The sequence below is a fragment of the Poromitra crassiceps genome (genome assembly GCF_964638095.1).
Source record: "Poromitra crassiceps genome assembly, chromosome: 13".
Lineage (NCBI taxonomy): Eukaryota > Metazoa > Chordata > Actinopteri > Beryciformes > Melamphaidae > Poromitra > Poromitra crassiceps.
The window spans coordinates 11,152,495-11,173,006 of NC_139644.1; the positions used below are offsets into that span (position 1 = coordinate 11,152,495).

The 20,512-nt window shown below is 46.3% G+C and overlaps 1 protein-coding gene across 1 annotated transcript; it reads right to left on the reverse strand.

Annotated features, from left to right (window-relative positions):
* Window positions 1-3,008: 3,008 nt before the first annotated feature.
* Window positions 3,009-19,060, reverse strand: hlfa (HLF transcription factor, PAR bZIP family member a). Its single transcript, XM_083649212.1, has 4 exons — window positions 18,906-19,060; window positions 17,621-17,986; window positions 5,617-5,834; window positions 3,009-3,509 (listed from the first exon to the last, which is right to left on the reverse strand). Exons 1-4 carry the CDS (start codon window positions 19,018-19,020, stop codon window positions 3,294-3,296), a joined length of 915 nt encoding a protein of 304 aa, XP_083505338.1. The 5' UTR covers window positions 19,021-19,060; the 3' UTR covers window positions 3,009-3,293.
* Window positions 19,061-20,512: the final 1,452 nt, after the last annotated feature.

Consider the following 20,512-nt stretch of genomic DNA (forward strand, 5'->3'; position numbering starts at 1 on the left):
TTCTACAGTGAGGTAATTTTGGGATACATTATATGGAATCATATTGGCTTTAATCCTATGATTTCATCAAAAGAGAAGAGACGTGCCCGCAAAGCATCGCTCCAGTCTTTTAGAGCTCTAGAAGGGAACCGCCCTCGAACATCGACACGATATTTGTGTTTAGAAAATAGTCACTTCACATCGCATACAGCTTTGGATCGGATCGATATTGTTTAATCAAGTCTGGAATATAGACCGAGATATCGATGTATTGGGCTGATATCGGCCTTATATTGAATATTTTGATTGATATTTTGATATATTGATTTTTATTCACTTAAATTAAGGCCCAGTGTATCCAAGAGTTCCGTCTATCATTCAACAGGTGAAGTGGAGCCTTTTAACCAGGCTAGGTCTAAATGCCATTTCAAGTGTTTTTTTCCCCCACCCTGACAAGTATACATTTCTGGGGGAAACACTCAATACTAATAGAAACACTACTAATACTAATCGAGACACACATTTTTTTGTCATGAAAATGGTCAAACTTAAAGATGTCCAACATCAGCACAAAACATCGGCGACTTCAGTCTAACACGATCGGTATTGGCCTTCAAAAACCAATATCAGTCACACCCTGGTCCAGACTGAGCAGCACTACAGTACTACACTACAAAACCAGCACATGGAGGGAGACGCCACTGTAAGAAAACAAAAGAAGACAACACTTCCCAGTATGCATCACTCAGGTACAGGGACACAGCTACAACCAATCACACACACAGAGAACCAGTAGTAACCAGCTATAGAATTTCCCTTCCTTCATAGTAACTTCGTCCCATCAATAAAACAAACGGACACGACGGACTGAACAAAAACATCAGAGTGAAATACAGTAAAAGCTCACTGGATGTTTTCTCTGAATGGAGCGAACATGTTCAGATCATAAGAGGAAAGGAAAATGTGATGCCGTGAACATCTAGCCAGATACAAAGGAGTGTTCTGTACATTCTCTCTGGACTTTGAGTTTTTTGTTGTCATCCTGTCTGTCGCCTCGAGTTAAACGTGACACGTTTAACGTGAGAGCATAAAGGTGGCATCTACATAGCAGGAGTGTGTTCATAACAATAATATTCATGATCAAAAGAATAATGCCCAGGAGGTGCTGAATATCCACAAAGCTCTGTAAAACCACCACATCCCCAGCTAATATAGAATACCAAAATACCACTATATGCATTTATCTTTGAGTAATATACTTGCATTCTTTAATAATATTCTGGATCTGTTGTGCCTTTAAAATACATAGTCAGTAATGTATAGGAAAAATACTGTACAAAAAGAAGAACAACTTATATAGAATAGTTTCATATAAACATATCTCTTGTAACCAATATATCATCTCTGCTCTGAATCGTTTGGTCTGTAGTAAACAAATTGATTGGGTCAACCACAGTATTGGACAACACCAGCCAACTTTAACATCTTTTACATTCATACAGCCATCTGAAAAGAAGGCAAACGTATAGCTACAAAGAGAGACTACAGACATCTGTACTGATTTCTAAAATACTACACTCATGTTAATCATGCTAAGAACAAAAAAATAAACAAAAGTATAATCAACAAGTTTGCAAAAATGATTTGCAAATAGCTTAATGTTTGCGTTCTGTGAAAGAAATCATGCTGAAATCTCGACATAAACAAGGGGGGGTGAATGATAACCGATAACAAGAGTAGTATTAATAATAATAACAATCATAACAATTAAAAATATAAAAAAAAAAAACAATCTTCCATCTGAGAGAAATAAAAAGGTAGATAAATATCAGGCGGATGGGAATTTTGAGTGAGCAAGTGGAAACATTGCACCGGATCAGATTGTGAGACACGCATTAGTGCAGACGGGTTAACTAAGCTTTGGTCTTAGTTAAATGAGGTTAACTAAGATGCTTGGTTGAAGGAGGGGGAAGGTGGTGGTGGTGGTGGTGGGGGGGGGGGGGGGGGGGGGGGGTAGGTAGACTAGTCACAACAGCTACCGCCATGCTGGCACATCCGCCGGCGGGGGGGTTTAGAGGAGGGTGAGAACCACCTAGGTAGTAGAAGTTGGTTTATTTCTGGACAAGAATTATTGCTCAAGTGTCAGTGGGTTGATGAAGAAAAGAGTTCCAGAGAGAGGGGATGTAAGTGCTATCTGAACAACAAAATATCAACGATGGCTCTCGGGAACAAAAAAGGACTTTGCAGTGATGATGAACCGTGTTAGAGCGCTGCGTTAAGGAAGAAAACGTAACGACTAAAAATACAATATGAACCATCGACAAAAAGAGCTTCACACCAGTTTCAAAACTGTCCCAAAAAAATCAAATGAAATAAGACGCTGCATACCTCTGTTGAGAGAAGAGGCGAAAAAGTCACAAGATTAGACGAACTAACCTTTTACATGAAAAACACAGGAGGATTCTGGGTAGCAGGATCACTCTCGGACACAGCACACGGTTAGAACATAGACGAGGGGGGCGGGGACAAAGTACGACAGCTGTCAGTTCTGATCTTGTGTATAAAATGGGGACGAAAAGTGAACAACAAACAGCATGGCATGGTTTGTCAAAACCAACAGTGGGAGGAGGGGGAAGTGGGCGGGGACTCGGCTGGTAGGCTGGCTCATAACTCCACATAGCCACTCAGTGGGAAGTATGTACATTTGAAGTCAGAGGTTTACGTACACTTAGGTTGAGATCATTAAAAGCTCATTTTTAATCACTCCACACAGACAGTTTAAAAAACAGCTAAAGTTTGGCGAGTCAAGTTAGGCCATCCACCTTGTGCATGACAAGTAATTTTTCCAACAATTGTTGCCAAACTATTTTTTTTTTTTTTACATGAAATTGGTGGAGTGGTTAAAAAAATAGTTTTAATGACTTCAACATTAAAAAAAACATTCAAGTGTATGTAAACTTCCAACTTCAACTGTATGTGTATATATATCTATCTATCTATAGATATATTATATCTTGTATTTATATATATTTAAATGGTGTGTACAGAAATAAAGAAGAGAAGGAACAGACAAATAAAAGCTTATGATAGAATTCGAATTCAAAATGACAATTATAATTATAATACCAGACTCATACAGGATCGTGTTTGGGAGGACGGGGAGGGGCGAAGAATGGCGGGATGGGGGGTATGTGGGCAAAGGTGGGGTGGGGGGGGGGGGGGCAGCAGTGCCACCAAAAGAGACACATTGTCCTTCAAACTCGTGGGAGGGCAGGTAGAGGCAGGTGAGAGTAAGGTGGGTGTGGTTTGGGGGCTCACAGAGGCCCGTGTCGGTCCTGGTATTTGGCCACGATGTTCTTGCAGCGGCCCAGCTCCTTGCGCAGGTCAGCCACCTCCGAGCGCAGTGCTGCGTTCTCCTTCTCCAGGAAGCCGGCCCGGATTGCGATCTGGTTCTCCTTCAGCCGCCGGGCGTCCCGCGACCGCTTGGCCGCCACGTTGTTCTTTCTGCGCCGGGCCCAGTACCTATCGTCCTGCAACGAGCACACGCGGGGAGGGAGAGGGTGAGGCACGAGGAGGACTGCCTGTCAGAGGCACCAAAACACACACACACCGCTGAGGCCTCTTAAGACGACAGAGAAACCTGCACACCGATTTCGGGACATATACAAAAAAAAAAAAAAAAAAAAAAAACTCTTAACTTTATCCTCAGAATTGTATTTTCAGGACTATCAGAACTTTATTCACCAAGTACAATGTTAAAAGTATGTATCTTGGTGTAAGTTTCAACATAAAATCTAATGAGAATAAGAAAAATGTTTAAAAAAAAGTTGGTGTGATTCCTCTGAACCTACACACCTGAACAAACCAAAAGCAGCTTTGGCAAGTTGTATTTTGGAATGAAGCTGCTGGTTTCTCAGGCCCAAACATTCCAAAAGAAAATAATTTACCATTTTTAGAAGTAAGTTAATGACCCGCTTTGACTCTTTTTGGCTCTGTGCTGGGTCTCGTTTTTATCTGTTTAACTTTTATGTTGTCTGTTTCTTGAAACCTCGTCTATGGGAAGCACTATGGATTCTAATGCAAATTTAAAAACAAAAAATAAAATAAATAAAAACCAGATTAATTAATTCAATATTGGCCCAATATATCTGGCTAGTTACTAGTTACAGGGTTGACTTGGGATTAACAGGTATACTCTTCTGTTTCAAACCTGTAGCATTTATGACTTTACTTTTTCCTCTTTTGTTTATCGTTTACTAGTCTGCCTCCACATGTATTTGTTTGGCTTACTGCCAGCGCTTGTCCTATACACTGTGTTAAAAATGCCTTTTGTTCTTTAGGCTGAATAAAAGCCTCCCACCTGCTTACATAACATGGGAAAAACTGGGGGCCTCAAAAGTCTCGGACCAAAAACAAGAGATCTAGGGCTCTATTCTCCCACAGGCCATCGGCGCTATTACGGGCCTTAACCGCAAAAAAACGTGCCTTGCGCCTGTTTCGGCAAGATAGCAATAGGCTTTAGGCTGCCAAATGCGCTTTAGGCCGAATGGGCGTGGCGCAGTCCCAAAGTGGGCGTGTCGGCGCTAAATACCAGCCTAGTTATATCTTGGGAGCTGGCCTACATTTAGCGCTTTGCGCTTTTGTAAAGCAGGCCTATTCTGTGCCTTCACTGCTTCTTCTCTGTCACCCTTCTCTCTCTCTCTCTCTGAGTTCCCAGCATGCATTGTGTTTCTTCATTTCGCTACTAAATAGCCACCAAATGAGCCAAAATAGATATAAAAGGTAGTTCTAAATTAATGTGTAATGGTAACACAGCCTGCCATTGTCAACATTTCAATATTGGACCAAATAAAACCTCGAAATGAAAACACCACCCTATGTGAAACATATATGTCCTCCTGGGCATATATATACCCCTTGTCGAGTTAACGTGATTTAGAGAAGTAACAGCGGAACGCGCTTCGGGAACGCGCTTCTAATGGCATCTGCTATACTGTGATGTTCCTCCAATAACTTAGCCCTATTTCACATTTAGTTTTACAATAAAAACACATTTATGCAATGACTTGACATAATGTAGGGTATATTTATGTGCATCATCCTTCCTGCAGCAGGCGAGAGAAAATGATATCTTTCTGGACAAACTTTCACCAATCTAATAGGCTATATTTTTCTAGCTGATGCATAGAACATTATTTTCACTTTGATCTTGCTATAGTGTAGCGTATTTTCATGCTTGCAATATTGAAACTGCAGTTAGATTGGTTTGAGAAGCATAATAATATGGAATAATAGCCTATAATGCAGACAGACAGGCTGGATGAAGGGAGGGGGGGGGGGGGGCAGAGCGTTTGGCTTTCATCTGGTTTTGCGGGATCACTGGAATTGGAGCTAAAAAGGCAAGCGTGCGATTCGTTTATTGCACTTATCCAATGAGCATGACGGTGCATAATTTTACGCCTAAAAGGCGTGGTTGTAATGCTTTGGGCTGCATCTAGCGCCAGCACGACGATATCAAGTGCGCCTTTCCACGCCCACTGCTTTGATCTGCGCCTGCCGCTCGGCCTAGAAACTGCGCCGATGCAACGATAGGGGCCCTAATCTTCTAACAATCCAACAACAGACAGCGCCGGGTACCTTGAGGTCCTCGGTGATGAAGATCTTGCGTGCTTTTTTGATCATGGGCTGTGGCTTCAGCTCCTCGGCTGAGAACTTGCGTTTCCTGGGGTCGAACATCTCCTGGCCGGGCACGCTGGACAGAGCCAGGTCGGCCAGGTCGGGCTCGTAGCCCGTGGGCACTTGGATGGACTCTGGGTCGATGGGGCTTGGGGTGTCGCGAGCTGCATGCAGTGCTACTGAAAGACAAAGAAACAAAATACAACAAATTACAAACTGCCACACAGAAAAGAGCCAAAGTCAGGCATCCAATTAGGCTGGCAATGTGGTCACGAGCAAAAGGCATGGCAAGGCAACTTTATTTATATAGTGCCAAGTGCTTTATTACAGAAATAAAAAATAAAACAATACAAACATAAGAATAAAATCTGAATAATACACTTACAATAAAATCACAATAAAGAAAAAAATTATATCTCACTATTTTTAGGCTGAATGGCGATAGACGATATTTATATATCTGTATTTTCTACGAAGTGGGATAAATGTCCAGTTGTAACTTGGTGCTTTCACAAAATATTTACACAGTGAGATTTTTGATATATGATGTGGATATAATGACCAAGTGGATAAAGGCAAATAATAGAACAGCGAGAACAGTTTGGTATGAGTTCAGAAAATGACATCGCTTTACTGTAACGCAGCCTTTAAAGCCAGGAAAAGACAACACTCATGCCATATCACCATATGACAATATCCAAAATCTAAGACGTAGACGATATCTAGCCTCATATCATGATGATATCGATCCAATATTATCGATCCATTGCCTAGTCATGCATGTGGGTGGAGAGAGAACAACCCCCATTTAGTCCGCTAAGGAAGAAGTCAGCAGGCCCCCCAGGGGCCCGGCGATAGCTGAAACTATAATGAGAGAAAAAGGGGAGAAACGGCACCGTTAAAAGTTCAATGTGCCAATTACATAACAGGTTACGCAATGTCCTGAGCAAATCTGGTCTCTGTTAATGGTGGACAGAGGACACACAGCAACAGTGGTCAACTCTGCAGAGAGCAGGAGGAGGTGGAGGGAGGGAGGCCACTTCAGGGGAGCAGCAGACTGCCCCCTCTGAGTCTACATCTACAGGTCTGTGTGTTTGGGAGCTGATCCCTGAGAAGAACTGTCTGTCTTTAACATTGCCCAGTGCCATATATTATAACCCCAACTGTTGATTACAGCCTGAAACACAAACAAACCACATTCATCTCGGCTGGCCTAGATTAGGAGTAGCATCATGATCCAGCCACCAGGTGGTGATGTCGCACCAGCACAGAAAACAAAAACGCAGGCAAAAAAAAAGCACACTGAGAAATATTAATAAAAAAAAAGATCTTATCTTGAAACTGTGTGGTTAACGGTTATCGGTTGCTTTCGTCAGCTGATCTCAGACAAGCAGATTTGGTCTTTAAATTGACTTGAGGCAATGTACTCGGCAGCAGTGCCTCTTCTGCAATCTATGTGGCTGTTGTGCAAGGCCTCTCTAATTGATTTGAAGTGTATGCTGTGAGCCAAGAGTGGAAGATGAGGCTGTTTCTGCCCTTCACTGGGACTTCATTAAACGGGGCTAATTGCCCAGTGTTTCATTACATTAGTAGCCATTTGTTTGTGATGCAACAAGCAGCACCTCGCCTCACTCGAGACTAGAAACCTGACAAGCAATACAACATCTGGGAATACTATGAGAAATACTGATAAAGCACATAGTGCAGAAGACATGTTTGTCTGCTGGCAGCTCCTACGTCATCTTCATTCATGACCCACATTTTTGGTGCTCTAAGCTCACCATGACAGCCAGTCAGTCAATGCCACTGACCTTCAGGTCAGAGCGACTCAAACCGGTCAAACGGTATTCTGCATTTGGCTCCGCGATGGAGATTTGAGAAGGAGCTGCCAAGCTTCGGTTGCGACCCGCTCGGCCACAAGTCAGAAACAATCAGCCCGGGCCTGTTCAGGTTCTGCCAGACTTCGCCTCAGGAGGAGACGCCGCGACCCGTCCAAAGTAACTGATGGGGCTTCTTCAGCACAAGCGAGTGGCTGCCACAGCTCTTCAGAACGCTCAGTTAAGCACGAGTTTCTGTTTCTGCCAATGCTGGACGCACAGGTTGTTTGATGATAGGCTCTCGAAATGTAAGCACCGCCCCCCACCCCCCCCAAAAAAACAAAAACAAACAAAACAAAAAGTGCAAATTATGACTGAATGCCTTCTCTAAAAAATGGCAATAAATATTTATTTTCTCAGCAATCCATTTCAGATGTAGCCTACACCTTGCTCCCACGTTGCAAGATGGCGCCTGTGTCGGCAAGCCGTCTGCCTCGCACGCTCAGCTGTTTGTTTGCAATTGCCTTGTTTCTATGTGTTTACTGCCGGGACACCTCGAGCCTCTTAGTTTATGATCGTCAAGCTCTTTTAAACCTAAGAGCATTTGGCGAAACGCCATCGCTACAATGTTTGGGTGATCAGCCGAGGAGTCTACCGCCTGTTCTGCTGAACATCCCCGCCCACCTACGCCGTCAGCCCTGCGCCTTCCCGCGGAAAAAACGCCACAGAAGACGGGGAAGACGAGGCGGTGTACTCGCCAAAACAAAGGCTTACCTGCTGGCTTCTTCGTCCACGACCAACGGCTGCCTTCTTTGTGATGGATGCTGCCTCCCCGCGGCTCGATGCTCGCTGTTCCTCCGAGGCCGCTGGCTCCGATCCGTTGTCCCTGGGCCCCTGCTGCCGCGTACGGGACCGGCCCCGCCTGATGACGGGCTGTCAACATCGGTTGATCAGCGGCCTGCCTCGCCTGCTGCTGCCCCCTCGCCCGGCCCGATGGCTACACCGGGCCCGCCTGCCGCCGCCTCCACGCACGGACCGATGACAACACCCGGCCCCCTAGCCGCCGCCTCTCCGCCCTGCCCGATGACAACACCTGGCCTGCCCACACCTGCCGCGTCATCGTGCCTGAATCCATCGGTGCTCCCTGGCCGGCCTGCTTCCCCAAGGATGGTGCTGGTTCCCCCAGACCACTGTTGCAGGCTGCGGGCCCGCAGATCCAGCGGCGGTGCGGATTTAAATGTTCTTCGGCCGCTGAGACGCGCCTCGCCCTCGGCTAGCACAGAGCTAAGCCTCCACTTAGCTCTGCTAAATGCTAGGTCGCTAGCCAACAAAACATTTATCCTGGGCGACTTCTTCACTTCCCGCGGCCTGGACTTCATGTTCATAACAGAGACTTGGCTTCAGGCTGGTGAGTTTTTGCCGTTCTCCGAACTTCTCCCGCCTGGCTGTACCTTTTTCAGCTCCCCTCGCTCCTCAGGCAGAGGTGGAGGGCTAGCCTCTGTGTTCAAGTCCTCCTTTCGCTGCCGCCTGTTACAACCTGCAACTAATTACTCCAGCTTTGAACTGCAGTCCTTTGAACTGAATCTGTCACCCGCTGTGTTTTGCGCCGTCATCTACCGCCCGCCCAAATACAATAAGGACTTCATTAATGACTTCACGGACTTTCTCTCTGGTATAATAGTGCGCTATGACCATATACTCCTCTGTGGTGACCTAAATATTCATGTATGTTGCCAATCACACCCTCTATCCCGAGACTTTCAAAACCTCATTGACTCATTCAATCTCACCCAATCTGTTATGGCCCCGACACATGAAAAAGGACACACTCTCGACCTCGTACTGTCCCTTGGATTATCCATCAAGATAATTGACATTTGTGACGCTGGTATCTCTGATCATTTTCCTATTGTGTTTTCCACCATGACTCCCTCCCCTGCTATTTCCTCTCATGTCTCCACTCAACGTTCACGCATGGTTACCCCTGACACTGCTGTTCAATTCTCCGATGCTTTTGCTAGCTCCCCAGTCTGTGCCTTAAATGTGAGCACTATCCCAAATGTAGACGACCTCCTCGACATGTTTAATAAATCATGCACTGATATTTTGAATACTGTCGCACCTCTGAAATCCATACGCAAAAAAAACCTCCCAACACCTTGGCTAAGTGACACCACGCGCGCTCTTAGATGCGTATGCAGGCGTGCTGAAAGAAAATGGAGGAAGGATAGGCTGCACGTCTCCCTCCAAATTCTCCGCGATTCCCTATCCACCTACCAAACCGCTGTTAAAACTGCAAAATCAGACTACATCTCAAACCTTGTCACAAACAACTGCCACAAACCCCAGGTTCTGTTTAAAGTCCTTAACTCCCTTATTAACCCTTCTGCCCCCCCCTCCGCTGTGCCTTCACTCGACTTGTGTGAAAGTTTTCTTAATTTCTTTATCAACAAAGTCTCTGCCCTCCGACCACTCTCCCCCTCGCCCTTCCCACCCCCTCCTCCTCCCCCCCACTCCCCCCTGCCTGCTGTCTTTGATCAGTTTGAGCCTGTCTCCCCCTCCTCTCTCTCGGATGCCATCAAGCATCTGCGACCCACTTCCTGCCCCTCCGATGCTCTCCCCTCACGCCTTCTCAAGGAAACCCCTGACTCTGTCATGCCCATCATATCATTGTTGCTAAACGCTAGTCTCAGCACTGGCTGTGTCCCGGCTGCCTTCAAACATGCTGTGGTCCAGCCCCGAATAAAAAAGCCCAACCTTGATCCCTCTGTCCTCCCAAACTTCAGACCCATCTCCCAACTACCGTTTCTTTCAAAAGTCCTGGAACGCATCGTCTATTTGCAACTACAGTCATTTCTCGAGCAACACAACATCCACGAGAAATTTCAATCAGGTTTTAAACCTCGGCATAGCACAGAAACAGCCCTCCTCCGTGTTTTTAATGACCTCATCTTAGCCGCCGATGCAGGTAGCCCCTCTGTCCTGCTGCTCCTTGACCTCACGGCCGCTTTTGATACGGTGGATCACACGATCCTATTAGCTCGACTTGAGCACCAGGTGGGCATCAGGGGCGTCGCCCTGGACTGGTTCCGGTCGTATTTAAATAACCGGACTTTTTCCGTTCAGCTAGGAGACCTGTCCTCCGCTGTGGCCCCCCTTACCTGTGGGGTGCCACAAGGATCAATCTTGGGCCCCGCCCTCTTCCTGTTATACCTGCTGCCCCTAGGTCAGATCCTAGCAAAATTTAATGTGTCCTTCCACTGCTTCGCTGATGATGTGCAGGTGTACCTTCCCCTAAAACCCACCCAAGGGGGAACTGCACTACAGCCTCTGCTGGACTGCCTGGCTGAAATCAAACTTTGGATGTCCAACAACTTTCTCACTCTTAACGAAAAAAAGACCGAGGTCATCATTTTTAACAGTGCCACCCCGGGCCCCCTTGTCGATGCTCTCGGCCCCCTGGGTTCTAACCTTTCCACCTCGGTTAGGAACCTTGGGGTTATATTTGATAGCGCTTTTAAATTCGACAAGCAGATCAACTCAGTAGTTAAAAACAGCTTTTACCACCTTCGGCTGCTGGCTAAGACGAAGGCCTACCTCTCCCAGGCAAACCTGGAGAGGGTTATTCACGCCTTCGTCACCACACGTATTGACTACTGCAACGCACTTTATGTGGGGATTGATCAGTCCTTGCTCCGCCGCCTACAGCTCGTTCAGAACGCGGCTGCACGCCTCCTTACGAGGACAAAAAAGCGCGAGCACATCACCCCAGTCCTGTCCTCGCTCCACTGGCTGCCTGTGCGCTTTCGCATTGATTTTAAATTATCCCTGACCGTTTTTAAAGCCCTCAATGGCTTGGCCCCTCCCTACATTTCCGAGCTGCTGCACCGCCACACCCCCTCCAGAGCTCTTAGATCGGCCGACCTATCGTTGCTGGTGGTGCCCAGAACCAAACTAAAAACTAGGGGGGACAGAGCCTTTGCGGCAGCTGCCCCAAAACTCTGGAACAGTCTCCCCCTACACGTTCGTGCTGCCCAGACCCTGGAGGTTTTTAAATCGCTCTTAAAAACCCACCTGTTTTCCCTGGCTTTCCCCCCTACCTAGCCATCGTTAGGTCCCTGGCATTTATCGTTTTATTGCTTTTATTGTCTTATTGTTTTATCTTTTTGATTTTAATTGTCATCATATATGCACTTTGTATTATGTTGCTTTCAATTAGTATTTTTGCACTTTACTTATTTACATCTGTGCACTTTACTCCCCGCCTGTGAAGCACTTTGGTTCGGCTGCCGCTGTATGTAAATGTGCTATATAAATAAAGTTGACTTGACTTGACTTGACCTGACCTGACCTTCACCAGGACCGTCTTCACTGCATGCAAGAATTCTTCAAATACTTACAGTATTGCCACTGGCACCTAAAAGGTCTGACCATGTGATGAAAGCTACACTCATGCAGGATGTAGGCACCTGTCCTTCAAGCCTTGCACCATGTCCACAGTCATTAACAAGATGTAATACATACTAGGCTATGCCACATATAGCCCAACCTAAGCCACCCGCCATTCATAAAGCAAGTCGCGCCGCTATAGATAGTACGCTACTTACTAAAGTTAGCCGCTAAATCACACGCTGTCAAGCGTGGATGACCGGTACACATGAGAACAAGCAGAGCGGCCTAAACTGTCCCTCTGGAAATAGCTGGCTAATCACCTTCATGTTGATCTTCTGATGATTACTGTAGTAAAAATATACTGTGCCGTGCTGCACTGTCTGTCTACAAACAGTCACAGACTATAAGAGTTCAATGACATGTAATGTCCTCAACCTCGCTACTACGCATCCCAGGCGAGAGGAAGCGTTTGTTAAAGCGTGTGTTCGATGTTTGCAGAATAGCCCCCCCAGCAGGAAATCCAGATGTAACACAGGCCAGGAAAGGTAGCCCAGGCCTGACCTACAGAGGAGCTGAGGAGGGGGGGCAAGCCAAGGCAAGCTGAAATAACAGCATCCTGATTTGCAGACATCGATAACACAATCGATGACATTCATTGTGTTCTGCACCCTCAATATGCCATTGTCATATTTATCCATCTATGCAGAATAATGCACCGCCACGCCGACTATAGCAATAAGCTGTTTGATGTGTGTTTGTGCCGAAGCTAGATAGATAGCATAGATGTTAATATAACAGTGATTGATGCTAAACTGAGTTGGTGCCTGTATCCTGGCTGGTTGACCACAGGGGACAGAGCTGACCTTTGACCTGGGTGTGTAACCTGGAGAAACAGCTGTGTGACCGAGGGGCTGAAGGACAAAATGATTTCTCTCTGTCTTTGAACAGCATTAAGATTGTAATGAGACCGTGCAGTGCAGTGCAGTGCAGTGTCCTCCTAATAATGTCCTAATTGATCGGCTTGCACACGGCATGATTTTTCTATCCATTTAGGAATGATAAACAACCGTTTGCTGGTAAGTGTCTAAAGACCCTTCCCTGAGCAACTAAATGGTGTCTGTTCTAAATCGAAATATGTCCCACATTCGTGCCCCTCAACCTGAGTTATGTCTCTCGCTAAGCCGCCTTTCCTTGACTAACGCACTGGAATGCTTCACAACACGGCCTTTGACCTCGCCTTCCCCTTTGGCCCCTGACAACAGCACACTGTGGTCCACATATTGAACCCGTGTTGAGAAAGACCCTCGACAAACACGTCCACAGGGGGGGGGTCGTTTAGACCGAGCAGCGAGCAGATCACCTATCCCTTATGATAGCAGTGTTATCAGCCTCCTGCTGTCCTGCTCGGGACATGGGGGTTTGTGCTTGTTGTGGGTGGTGGCGGTGGCAGAGTGGCTGACAGAGAGTGGTTAGACCAGACTAGACTCGGCTAGCTGGAACAATATTGCGCCGCGTGCGCGCACGTGACGACGAGAGCACATCGAGAGCCATGTGATCTCTGTAGGGTACAGCCTGTGCCTTGGCTCCAAATCCAGGCTCTGGCGGTGGAGACTCGAGCGAGGGAGGGAGGGAGGGAGAGGAAGGAGAGAGGGGAGGGGGGAGTGAAAGGCGAGTAGGGGAGGGAGGGAGGGAGAGAGAGAGAGAGAGGGAGGGAGGGTCATAGGGAGGGGAGAGGTTGATGCCGTGACAAGCTCCTGTTTGCAGCGTTGGCACACGGCGCCTGCATGTGGCCGTCACATGGACCGGCACCCCGCAGGAAACCTCAGCCGCGTTTCACGTGAAATGCAAATGAGCAAAGACACCCGCTGTTTGTTGTGCCAAACAGAAGGCTGAGACACACACAGACACACAGACGAGGTACATGTGCGCTGCTGGAAGAGTCCGTTCCGTACAGACGCACCCTCCTCTGGAGTCGCCTCAGGAGGGGGGCGTTACTTACAGATGTGATGCGAGGCAAGCAGCCAGGGACATAGTGGAAGTGTTTACCCGCCTTTTTACCGCCCGGCAGTAACAGACCCCTGTATATATTTTTAGGCTGCTATACATTTTTACGAGGTGAATTTGTTGTTTACATCACAGTAATAATAAGTGGTATCAAACTGGAGTAAACCATGAGGAGGGCTTTTGAGAGGAAAAGGCAAACATGAATTCTTCTGATTTTTGTTTATACTGGTGTTTTTGTTTCTATGTGTTTGTGTTTCTATTGGTGTTTTTGTTTCTATATGTTTGTGTTTCTATTGGTGTTTTTGTTTCTATATGTTTGTGTTTATACTGGTGTTTTTGTTTCTATGTGTTTTACGTTGAAACGGGTGGTTTTGTTTATACTGGTGGTTTTCATTACATGAATCACCCGCGTCTGCAGGTCATAGTTCACCCATCTTTTTCACTGGCGGCAGCGTGTTTACAATAACCACATGAAGGTTTCTGATCCTAATCTCCAGACTAGGAGACACCGCGTACCGAGGAGGAGTCCTGTGGGGCCATGGCCACGCCACACCAGCTGTGCAGATCTATATGGACAACAACACAACACTCCCTCCGCTTGCCAGAGATAAATCACGGCGTTATTACCTGTTATCGCATTTAATTCTCCTGTGTTTGTGCGCGTCAAATTGGCTTGACCCTATGATGGTATCATCAGCTCTTTTTTGGGGTGAAGATGATTTCACTCAAAAACGGGCTTACGAGACCGGAGGCGACCCGTGCAATTGCATTGACAAATCTATGGCCGATCGATCCACTGTTACTCAGGTACAACTCAGTCTCTCAGTCAGTCGTGGAGATCAATGAATCACCATTACATGATTTTCTTGGAACCGGTTTTCTTCTGCAAATGTGATTTGACTTCACATGCACTAGTGTTTTAATTCAGTTTGTCAAAATACACACACTCCTTTATGCTGTCAGCTCTAAGTAGCCTACTTGGATTGGTCGGTGCAACAATATGGAGGCTTTTCATCAAGACTTATTTTCTTAAGTTTACAAGTAGTACATGTAGTCTAAATAAACAGAGCATTTTTACAGCATAAAAGGGTATATATTATATGTGCTACATATTGTCAGTTAACAGAGTTTGTTTTGCTGCATTTGAACACAACCAGTGACATGGTTTTGTTTTGTTCATTGGAAATATTCAGCTACTTTTGTTTGTGTCTGTACTGAAGGTTGTCCCTTTAAATTATTCAAATCATTCTGGTGTTTTGAACCCAAACACTGTCTGCAAGCAGCTTAACTGACTCAGTTACACAGCTTCATGCTGCAGGCTAAATACTAACTTGACCACTCCACACTAGCTCATTACAACGGGAAGCCTTTCTAATCGTCAATTTAAATCACCAAATGGATCTGTTCTGAAATTGAAATTGAACTATTCCTTGTGGAAAAATGCATGACTTAAAGCCACATTCAGCGTTTTTGTGTGTGTTAAAATAAGTGTTAAATGGCTCTATATTCTGACAGCAATCACTGAAATAGAGTGTTTGGTCAGTGACTTGAAAACCCCCAACCCCCCTGCTGTCCTCCATCTCTCTCCTGTAGTCCTGCATGCAGGGCGGACGTATCTCCACAACCATAACTCGTAGAGGCTCAGGGGTGGCGTTGTTGGATTTGTGGTGAAACAATACATGTACTTAATTAGTGGCATCGCGATCTGACCTTCCGTTTCCCAGGAAATTTCAACATTTCTCTGATTGGATAAAAATTGGCGTCGACCTCCCACTATCGTCGAGTTTCCGCCAACACCAGAAGCTCGACTCTACTAGTAGCTTAAAAACTGAGCTCGCCAGACCTCGTCAAACACAGAATCGCCGCCCACTCATTTTCTGAGCGTCAACTTGAGAATATTTCATGGCTCACTAGAGGGCGCTTGTGGCCCCCCGACCCAGTGGTTGAGAAACACCTGCTTAATGAATGAGACAGTGTTGCATCCTTAGACTTGGTCCTTTGACTCCAAAGTCCAGCAGGGCTGTCGGGTAGGGATGTCACGATACTAGAAGTTCTACTTCGATACCGATACCCAGGAAAATATCCGACTGACCCATCTGAGTAAATAAATACATTTTCAGTATCGATACTTTTCGATACCATCGATACTTTTGACAGCCCTACTGTCGCGTGTGTGTTCTAACCTGTGGTGGGAAAAGCTCTCAATAGGAAGTGGCTGAGCAGAGCAGCGAGGGTTTCTGTGACAGGAGTGAAATGAGAAGCGGTGCAGAAATAGTCAAGCACAGGTTGGACTGTAGGCGGAGCTTAGAGACAAGCCGAGCTTAGAGACAAGCGGAGCTTAGAGACAAGCTGAGCTTAGAGACAAGCCGAGCTTAGAGACAACGTCTCTGGGGAGAGACATGGGACACAAACAGCACAAACCCGTTCTCTCTCTCTCAGCGTCTCAGGGCCCCCAGGGTTGACAATTAACCTGTTGGTGGAGAGTGATAACCTGTGTGTGTGTGTGTGTGTGTGTGTGTGTGTGTGTGTGTGTGTGTGTGTGTGTGTGTGTGTGCGTGTGCAGGTGAGCAAACAGCAGCATAGCCTTGACTCGCCCATACAAACCTCCCAACAGTGTTTTGTGCTTTCTCCTCTTTAGAGACTCAGAGGAGACTGGATGTGCATAACAGTTAATCCATGTGCACTTGTTAGGGCTGGGCAATATATCAACATCACATTGATATTGTGATATGAGACTTAGATTTTGGATATCGTAATATGGCCATATGGCATAAGTGTTGTCTTTTCCTGGTTTTAAAGGCTGCGTTACAGTAAAGTGATGTAATTTTCTGAACTTACCAGACTCACTGTTCTAGCTGTTCTATTACATGTATTTGCCTTTACCCACTTAGTCATTTATATCCATATTACTGATGATTATTTATTGAAAAAAAAAAAAATCTCATTGTGTCAATATTTTGTGAAAGCACCAATCCCAAAGCACCATCCCTACAATATTGTTGCAATATCGATATTGAGGTATTTGGTAAAAAAATATTATGGCATTGGATTTTGTCCATTCGCCCAGCACTAGCGCTTGTGTGTGTGTGAGTGAATGCGTGTCCGTGAGTGAGTGAGTGAGTGCGTGTCAGTGAGTGAGTGAGTGCGTGTCCGTGAGTGAGTGAATGCGTGTCAGTGAGTGAGTGCATGTCAATGAGTGAGTGCGTGTCAGTGAGTGATTGAGTGAGTGTCAGTGAGTGAGTGAGTGCATGTCAGTGAGTGAGTGAGTGCGTGTCAGTGATTAGGTGCGTGTCAGTGAGTGAGTGCGTGTCAGTGAGTGAGTGAGTGAGTGCGTGTCAGTGAGTGTGTCAGTGAGTGAGTGAGTGCGTGTCAGTGAGTGAGTGAGTATGTGTCAGTGAGTGAGTGCATGTCAGTGAGTGAGTGAGTGGGTGTCAGTGAGTGAGTGAGTGAGTGCGTGTCAGTGAGTGAGTGTCAGTGAGTGAGTGAGTGACTGCGTGTCAGTGAGTGAGTGAGTGAGTGTCAGTGAGTGAGAGAGTGAGTGCATGTGAGTGAGTGTCAGTGAGTGAGTGAGTGTGTGTCAGTGAGTGAGTGCGTGAGTGAGTGTCAGTGAGTGAGTGAGTGAGTGAGTGAGTGTCAGTGAGTGAGTGAGTGAGTGTCAGTCAGTGAGTGAGTGAGTGAGTGCATGTCAGTGAGTGAGTGAGTGAGTGACAGAGCCCAACTGCACACCAGGCCTCCCTGTGTGTGTCTTGTACCTGCTCTGCTGGGGCTCTGGAGGCAGTTCTGAGGCGGCACCATGCCTGCTGTGTGAACGGAGGTGGTGGCTCCACTGCTGAGGTCCACCACCGAGGGGGCTGGCGTGGGGGCTGGCTGCAGGGGGGTGAGCGGGGGCGGTGCCGCGCGCACCTGGGGGACCGACTGGCAGGGGGCCGTGTTGGCGGGGATGCCGTTCTCTGACAGGAACTCCTCCAGGTCCATATACTCCAGCTGGAAGTTGTCCCCGTCGTATGGCAGCGTCTTGTCCCAAAGCGTGGGCCCCAGGAAGGCCGACTGTGGGTGGCTGTCCATGCTGCTCTCATCCTCCAGCTTCTTCTCCTTCTCCTCCACGTCTTTTCCGAACCCTGCGGAGAAATGTTAACACGCAATCATGTCATTGTTTCACAGCAGGAGACAACCGCTCTGTGCATCTGTATAAGCCAGTGATTCTCAACCTTTTTCATATCGGGGCCCCCAATTTAGTCCATATTAGGTCCACCACGTACCCCCTTTTGATGAGATTTTGTCTCTCAAACCAAATCTGAGAATATTTTGTATTTTTACGATATGGTTTTGTCCAGAATTCCATGAATATCTATCTGTATTTTAGGTAGAGAATTGACAGTGAAACTATGATCAAAACAGTCAGTATTTTACATTCCCTAATTGTGTTAACATCTTGTAAAGTGGTGAAGTGGTGAAGTTTAACAATTCATCAGTTTACTGGGGACCCCCAGGACCTCCCTCAAGGACCCCTGGTGGTCCCCGGACCCAACACAACACAAGCCTGGGCTGGTGTGTTGCCTGGGGAAGGCGCCCTCTAAGGACAACTCCCGGAATGACAAGTGGGATACTCATTCAAAGCGAGAGGATGAAGCGCTCAGAGCAGAAGAAGAAAATGCACTCTTCTGAGTCACAAGTGACAGAAAGTCTGCTACTGTCACAATAACACATGCAAATAGGTTTAGATTATACTCATCCTGACAAGTCGAGCTTGACTTTAGTCACTTTACTGAAGTTCACGTCTATGCGCGCCTGTCAGTCAAGCAAGCAACAGCCACACACCAATGGCCATTCTGTATCATTTATAACTGCACATGACTGTTACATTATCAACATTGTTACATTATTACAATTGTTACCATGTTTCTTTAAAAAAAAATGCTTTCCGAGAATATTAGCAGGTGTCTACTGGCGAGCGAGCCAATCACAGCGACACGGACCTGTCAAAGCAACGGACGTCTAGAGAAAACAAGCAGCAAAAGGACATGAAGTTCTGTTTACCATCGTCGTGGTGGAAGGGCAGCTTGAGCGGGTTTTCCAACAGGGATTTGAGCACGCCGTGTGTCGGCTGCAGGAAAGTTGGGTTTAAAGCAAGAGGTCTGGCCATTTTCTCCATATGTCTCCAAGCCGGGCAATAGGAGAGGAAAGACTTCAAATCCCCCCAAAACAACCCGCGCGACCGAGTCTTGTTTTAGTCGATTGTCAAAAGAAAAGATTAAAGAAAAGAAAAAAGAAAAAGAAAAAAAACAGTGGGAAACGCAAGAATCCTCACGCATAAACCAGCAGGGAGAAGGCAGACGGTGCGGCTGTCTATCGTGGAGGTTTGCTGGGAAATAACGCAAATAACTGGAGGAGGCTAGAGGAGGAGGGCGGGGCCTCCATGTGCGGAGACGGACGCTCGTGACGTCAAACTATCGAGTGGGGGGGTGGGGGGTTACGCCTCTCATGCTGCGTTCAGGACACGTGGGAATAAGAGGATTCACAGAGCGAGCGGGGGTGCTGCCTTCAGTGACTGTCCGAAATATGGGAATATGTGGTAAGAGCGACCCAACTTACACCACGGCACATTTACACCTGGTGTTAAAATGTGATCTGTATCCGTTATCTGGATATTGGAAAAATGCATGTTAATGCAAAGTGTAAACGCATAATGATCAGAATGTGATCTGAGCTAGGCTACCTGACCACATCTGAGTGATATCAAGCATGTTGCTAAGTAGGCTACAGCATGTCAGCTTGTAAAACCCTGGCTCATGAAGAGTGAGTTATGCCCACAGGTCCACCCTCCAATTAGGTCACACACTGGTAACCTACTTTTAATGAATGGGAGTCATGGGGCATGCTGTGTACTTTGTCAAATTAATTTCAATCATATTGAATGGCAAGATGTATTTTTGATGGTGATTTTGTCAAAAGATTGAAGCTCATCGAAACATATAAACACACCCGGATCTCCATAAACAGTCAGTTTGCAGTTTTAAAACTCTCAGTAGGCTATCTGACCTGGATGATTTTCTGGGGGGTAAGAGGCCATTTTTCAGACAAAGTTGGCTGTCAACTAAACCTCAGGATGCAAAATCTGCTGTCAAAGTCAATCAGTCTTCAATTCGGTGTGAGTGGAGCCGCTACATCTGATGTCAATGCAGATTTGATCCCATGGATATATGAGGTTTCTCCTCTCAGGTGAGTACCACTGGGATCTCCTACTGTAACTCAAACAGGTGTTTTTTTCCACTTTTATCCTGGAATATCATTAGCCTATTATGACTTTATCACTGCTTGATCAAATAGAGGGATTGACTTTGAATTCAGTCACTGGCTGGAACACCGATGAAGCAAAGTGAATCAGAGGCAAGTGCAGTGAGGGGGAAAAGTGGAGTGCTGTAGTGGAGGTGACGTGAATTTTAACTTGACCTACTTTCAGCCAATGGCTGTTGTCAAACTGTAACTCGAGCTGGACAGGTTGTAGCACATGGAAACTCATGTGTTCCAGCTTCATCGTGGTTGAGTCATAGTTTAAAAGCCTCGCTACGCTCTTCCCTTTTGTTGTTGTTGTTGTTGTTTTTACAATTCATTAGTCTTTATCATTAATGTCACTAGTTTTTCAA

Coding starts and splice junctions, on each gene's coding strand:
- hlfa (XM_083649212.1), bottom strand. CDS start 19,020: ATGGAGAAAATGGCCAGACCTCTTGCTTTAAACCCAACTTTCCTGCAG. Junction 5,835..17,620: donor CCAGAGCCCCAGCAGAGCAG/GTACAAGACACA, acceptor TTTGTCTTTCAG/TAGCACTGCATGCAGCTCGC. Junction 3,510..5,616: donor TCATCACCGAGGACCTCAAG/GTACCCGGCGCT, acceptor TGCTCGTTGCAG/GACGATAGGTACTGGGCCCG.